Consider the following 6,009-nt stretch of genomic DNA (forward strand, 5'->3'; position numbering starts at 1 on the left):
CGAGCAGAAATGTATGAAATATACTTGTTGTTGGTCCTGTGCCTGGCAGAGCCTGTGAGTACGTCATGAGACTCAGTCTTGGTTAATATTGGAGTTCTTGTGGTGGCTGACTCAGCTCAACAACCTGGTGTTGCCAAATGGCACCGAGAGGCTCATTGGGAAAGATTGGATTGTTGGAAAATGATTTAACACAGACGAACACGACTGTTGTATCTAGAAGCTCCTTAGAGGATGTCTTGTGATTGAAAGACTCAAACTCTTAAGATACACAACCGAATCCTTAACATCTGTTGATCCCTGACAACCCAAAACATCTAACTAGTGCTGAAGAACTTCAAACGCACAATATTCACCATCTTGCCCTATTTTCTTAAATTATTTGATCAATGTATATTTATCCCACTGTTAAGAGTCTAATACCATTCTCTTCTGAGGAAGAAACATTGGACGACACCTGATAACTATTTAGTGGAATAGATATCATTACTCTGATGAAGTAATCCCGATATGTTAAGTTTAAACCTGTTATTTGGCACTTTTGTCTGGATTCTACTAGCTGGCGGTTATTTCTGCCAGTGACTGTTGCCACTAATTCTTGTAATTTCACGCCAGCTCTTTACCATCAGACAGTCTGATGACTTCTGCATGGAACTTTTTTTTTGCAACCTTTTTTTCCTGAACTGTTCTCACAGCTTGTTTTTGGGAAACTGAAAGCCGAATGGGGAAACTCCATTAACTCGAATCAACCACTCATTGACAAACCTTTATCTACACAACACACACACACACACACATATTGTGGTGTGAAGTGGAGAGCGCAGCGTCTCTGCCGGGCAATGTAGGAGGGAGTTCCCGGAAACCTTTTCTGTTACGTGACGTCTGTTAGCTAAATTGACCATATATGGAGTGACGCATGTACGTCAATAGGGAAACAGTCCTACGCTGGGACGTCTCCAACGTGGAGGAACTTCTGTAAACTTTACTGACCAGAAGTAACAGCAGCACTGATCCACTTTCTTCACCGAGTCCTAATAAATGTCATTTAAACACAGGTGATGTGAATAAGAAAAACACCAGATATGGTTCTTAGTTTGATAATTTCATTTACTTAAATATACTGTACAAGTAAAAAAAGACCGGCTCATCAGGCTCAACCTGACAAACTCAAATAACTTACATAAGAGGCATCACAATATGCAGTCAAATAAAATGTAAACAGGCAAAGCCAAGACGACACTTTTCAAAACGTATTCAAAAATGCCCAAAGTGTTTTTTGTTTTCTTAAAGTCTGGTGTTCCCTGCGAGGAGGGTTCTTCCCTTTCAGCCAGAGGAGCCACCCAGGGCCAGCTCTGTCACACAGTCTGTGGAGTTCATGGTGGAGTCAGTGCAGTCCTTGTCCAGTGTTTGTTGTTGAAAGTGCATCGTTCCTTCAGTAAGACTTGACTTTGGGCGCCAACATGAGCTGGCAGCCACTGCTCACATGGGTCATGACCTTCTGCTTGAGCTGGGCCACCTGGTCCCTCAGCACCGAGGCCGTGCTCGAGAGGCCGGCGTTGTCCGTCTTCAGGATCTTCACCTTGTCCTCCAGACGCGAGATGCGCTCCAGCTTGCGCCGCCGGCACTTGGAGGCAGCGAGCCGGTTCCTCAGCCGCTTGCGCTCCGTCTTGATCTTCTCCTGGTTCTCCATGTTGATGGGGGACATGGGCGGGGAGCTGTCGCTGCTGTGCGTGTCCGGCACCGTCTGCGGCTCCTCCTTCAGCCCGGCGTAGCGCTGCAGGTGGAGGCCGGCGCCCGCCAGCGAGTGCTGGAAGTGGTGGGACCCGTGCGCCACGGCCTGGTGGTGCTGGGTGTACTGGTGCGGCAGGTAGCTGATGGTGGTGGACGGGTACCCGCCGGAGGAGGAGGACAGACCCGGGTTGCCGTTGCAGCTGCTCAGGGTGGTGTACTCCAGGTGCTCCGGCTGCTGCATGGAGGAGCCGAACACGGAGCCCGGCGCCGGGCAGCCGATGGACACGTTCGGAGGCGCCATCTGGTTCATCTTGTGCAGGTCGTCCAGCGCTTTGACGAATCCCTCCGCGAAGCCCTCCTGCTCCTCGGTGATGCCGCGGCTGTAGAGGAACTGGCCGGGGGTCGGCGTGGTGGTGACGAGCCCGTTGCTGTTCTGGATGATCAGGCGCTCCAGCTCCGGAGAGGCGAGCTTCAGGGAGCCCACGTCCGCCGCAGACGCAGCCGCAGCCGGGTAGAAGTCGGCGTCGGCGCCGCGCAGCTGCTGGGACTTGAAGTTCGAGCTCCGATAAGAGTCGGAGAAGTTCAGGTTCATATTCTGCTTGAGCAGCTTGTAGTCGTGCAGCGCTGCGCCTGGGTGGCCATAAGCAGAGAGAAACGAGTCGTCATAAAAAGGCTGTTCCAGCATTGTGGACATTATTTTTCAAAATCAGACAAGTCAAATACAAGATGTGCGCTGCGCCGAGGCTTCAGTGTCCCGGCCCGAGTAATCAACAGCAGAGCAAAACTTCCAAATGAGTGGAACTGTACTGTACCCAGCCGACGAGTGGTACCTTTAGGGTCGCAGTGACTAAATCAGACGCTTTCAATCCACTCGTGTATCGGAGCTCCGCGTGTGTTTCCCCCTGTCAGTGACGGGCAGCCCGGGCCGCTCCTCCGCCTTTATAAGATCCGGCTCCACATGCGCTCCGAGCAGCCCCGTGATTGGCTGCTTCTCGTCCCCGCCCTCAGGGATGTCACGCAGACCTGATGACGTCGTTGCCGGGAACAAGGACTGTAAACAAGACGAGGCCTATTCAGCTCGAGTGTGTGGAGAGGGAGTCTAAACCCAGGTACCGGCGCACACAGCCTGCCTCCAGAGAGCACCCCCCCCCACTCTCTGTATTACCAAGTCACCTTTACTGGTCCCCACCCCCCCCCCCCACACACACACACTTCAAACTGTGGCTGTGGTCCTGGGACTCCTAAAACACCACAGCAACCACTTTCCCCCCTAGTTTCCCCCTCCACATCAGACCCATGGGTTTGGATATACACTCTGTTGTGCTGAGTCATGCGATCCAAACTGATATCGAGCAGTCCATATTTGGGTATCCTGGCGCAACCGGTTCCTCCCTGACAGGAGCGGGAAGCCAATCCCATCCTGGCGCGCCTCCAGTTCTGTGGGATGTGGGAGGTGGAGGAGGAGCACACTGCCTCCCTCCCTCCCTCCCTCCCTCCCTCACCCTGCAGGCAGGGAGAGGATGGGTAGAAGTGGTGTTAAGTCTTGGGCGTGATGTCTTCAAAAAAAACAAAAAAACTGCACCAAGCATATTGAGTGTCTGGCAGGGGAAGACACACGCTCAGGGGATCAGACGGGACAATGTTATTCATGCGATGAAGACAAATACCAGGAGATTAAACCCAGCTAACACCAGCGTGGTACTTTTAATCCATCCTGTCAAATGTAGTCTAGAAAATAGGAAGACATTTGGAATATCCCTTGTACGTTTGAAGGTCTTCTGCTGAATTTAGGTTACAGAGTGTCAGTAGATGTTAGCAGGTGTTAGTGGCCACCAGCGGATGTTAGGGACATCAATTCAGTTGTGCACCATAGCGTGTGTGTTGGGCTTGTAATCAATGATACAGGCCGAACTTGAGGGTAAGCTGAGGTTAAAGGTGAATCTCATGGCTACTGGCTTGTAGACAGAACTTTGAAAGCCATGTGAGTATATCAGACATCATTACCTCCATGCATTAGTGTCATTAACACAACTGGGGCTTACTTTTATAGCTATAGTTGTTGTGTGTTTGTTGTGTGCCCTGAACTTAATATCTGTAATCTATAGAGATTAGAGCAGTGTAAACACATGACGCAGCCTCGGAGATATTTGAGTTTAAAAACATGCTCCTTGAACTGAACACCTGTTTGATAGAAAGACGTCTTTGTCTCGTCTGAATCACTTCCCAGAGGGCCACACGCCCTGTATAAGTGTGCGTGTGAGTGTGTATGTGTGTGTGTGTGTGTGTGTGTGTGTTTGGTGTAAACACACATGAGATAACATCATTGTAAGACATATCTTATGAATGATATGAGTTAATCTAAGTTTATTCATGTTTATTTCATATTCACTAACGATTTAACTATCAAAAATAAAATGAATTCAATCTATTTATGAGTTACGTATTCCTCTCCTCCCATAATGGCAGGACTTTACTTTTGAGATGCAATCATTCGTTGTAATAATTAAAAGATAACAATATACGATTTTAATTATAATTTAGAAGATGCAAATTTTGTAAGTTCATGATTTACCTTTATAAGTTAATGTAAAAGCACTTTTCCGCCCCCGTTCCTTCCTCACAAAGTCATTAAGGTCTCTCGCATATCAGCTGTAACATTTAACAGATTGGTAATAACAACTTGAGCTAACCCACACCATTAAAGTTAATGGAAAAATCTCAAAATTGCCCTGCGAGTTAGACAATCCAAATGTAGCTTCATTATCTTGTGTGTTTTTTATTAAGAGCTGAGTGCACACACAGCCACAGAGACGTCAGCATAGAGAATGGGTCGCATAATAGGATAGTTACAGCAGTGTTGGACACCTGATGGGATGACGTTTTACATAATAATAATAGTTATTTATAAGTGCTTTGACGGCAAAGCAAGAGAAGTGTGTATAAGAGAAATAACAATCAGCAGGATGCAATGTGAAAAAGAGGCCAGACAACCATGTTTAGGTGGTCAGGAAACAATGTACAATGTTCAAATCACATTAATAACTATATATAGATATATAGATATGTCAGATGAAAACTTGAACACAAAATCAGTAATATGACAATGAAAATAAATGAACAAGTAAAAGAAAAGGGGAAAAGAAAACGATGAAAACACAGTAAAAACACAAGATTACATGAAAGCAAGTCTGTAAAATGTTTTTTAAGAAGTGATTTAAAAGAAGACATTGAACACTTTCTTCTGTTTGGGGCTGTGAAAAGATGAGCTTTAAAGTAACCCTAGTGTTTTAGTATATTTCTCAAATAAACTCTAACTGACTCACAGACTCAGATTTGAAAAGGAATGGGGAAAATTGAGGCAACAGAGGCCGAGATATCCAGACTTTAGTCTCATGTTTACTTCCAGGATCGCTGGATCCTCCATTTCCCACAACGCAGGTTTACAGCAATTTTTCTTTAAGCCCTATTTGGTATTAACATCCCGATTTATCTAACTTCCCCGCTCTACATATAAAATACACACATAAATCAATTTGGTTTGCACACACCACATTCTTACCACAACGTATAAAGATGTGTCTGTTGTCTGTTTTTCGGCATGAGCAAGGGAGCAGTAGAGAGATGGTGGAGCATGCAGGATTTTTGAAAACACAGAAATCATTGTGTGGTGATCAGTGTTGACACTGTGACAGTGGCCACAAAAAAAAATCAACGTATGTGCACTGAGATACGATACAATCCGTTAATCATGAAGCAAGGACGTTAGCTGAGTAGGTGGTTGTTCAGATGGAAGAATAGGACCACATGCATCCAAGTCCTCCTCTGAATGTGGTCTGACGGATAGGACCTCGTGACACATTTGTTTTCACACATGAAATTCTGTTGAATCCATAATACTATGTTTTGGTTTGAAAACGGATCAACCCCGCTACAGACACGCCTGCCATCCACACTATTCTGAGGTTTTAGAGCCTCTAAAACAGAGAAGTTTGGAAACTCTGCTGTCCCGTTCTACCCTGAAATCTCTGGCTTGGCATTATCCAACAGCATTCTTATTAGGTAATTTCAGTCATAACATAACCTGCACTGATTTGTCATGCTCCTATCACATGATCCTTCCAGAAGCACAATTTTTGACATCACCATGATGTCATCTGGAATGTTTTTCTCAGACTTCCCAAAGGTGGAATTCTTCCTTAATGTGTATTTTACTCTATGGGGACCTGTTCATGTACATTTCAGTAGTTCCTGTGATACTGAATTGAAATGATAAGTTTATTC

At 45.9% G+C, this 6,009-nt stretch overlaps 1 protein-coding gene across 1 annotated transcript; it reads right to left on the minus strand.

The window, feature by feature from the left end:
* Positions 1–1,083: 1,083 nt before the first annotated feature.
* On the minus strand, positions 1,084–2,847 carry LOC133017698 (transcription factor JunB-like). Its single transcript, XM_061083854.1, has one exon. It carries the CDS (start codon positions 2,420–2,422, stop codon positions 1,430–1,432), a length of 993 nt encoding a protein of 330 aa, XP_060939837.1. The 5' UTR covers positions 2,423–2,847; the 3' UTR covers positions 1,084–1,429.
* Positions 2,848–6,009: the final 3,162 nt, after the last annotated feature.

Source organism: Limanda limanda, chromosome 2 (assembly GCF_963576545.1).
Source record: "Limanda limanda chromosome 2, fLimLim1.1, whole genome shotgun sequence".
NCBI lineage: Eukaryota > Metazoa > Chordata > Actinopteri > Pleuronectiformes > Pleuronectidae > Limanda > Limanda limanda.

Excerpts from the sequence above, each read along its gene's own strand:
- LOC133017698 (XM_061083854.1), bottom strand. The coding sequence starts at position 2,422 with ATGTCCACAATGCTGGAACAGCCTTTTTATGACGACTCGTTTCTCTCT.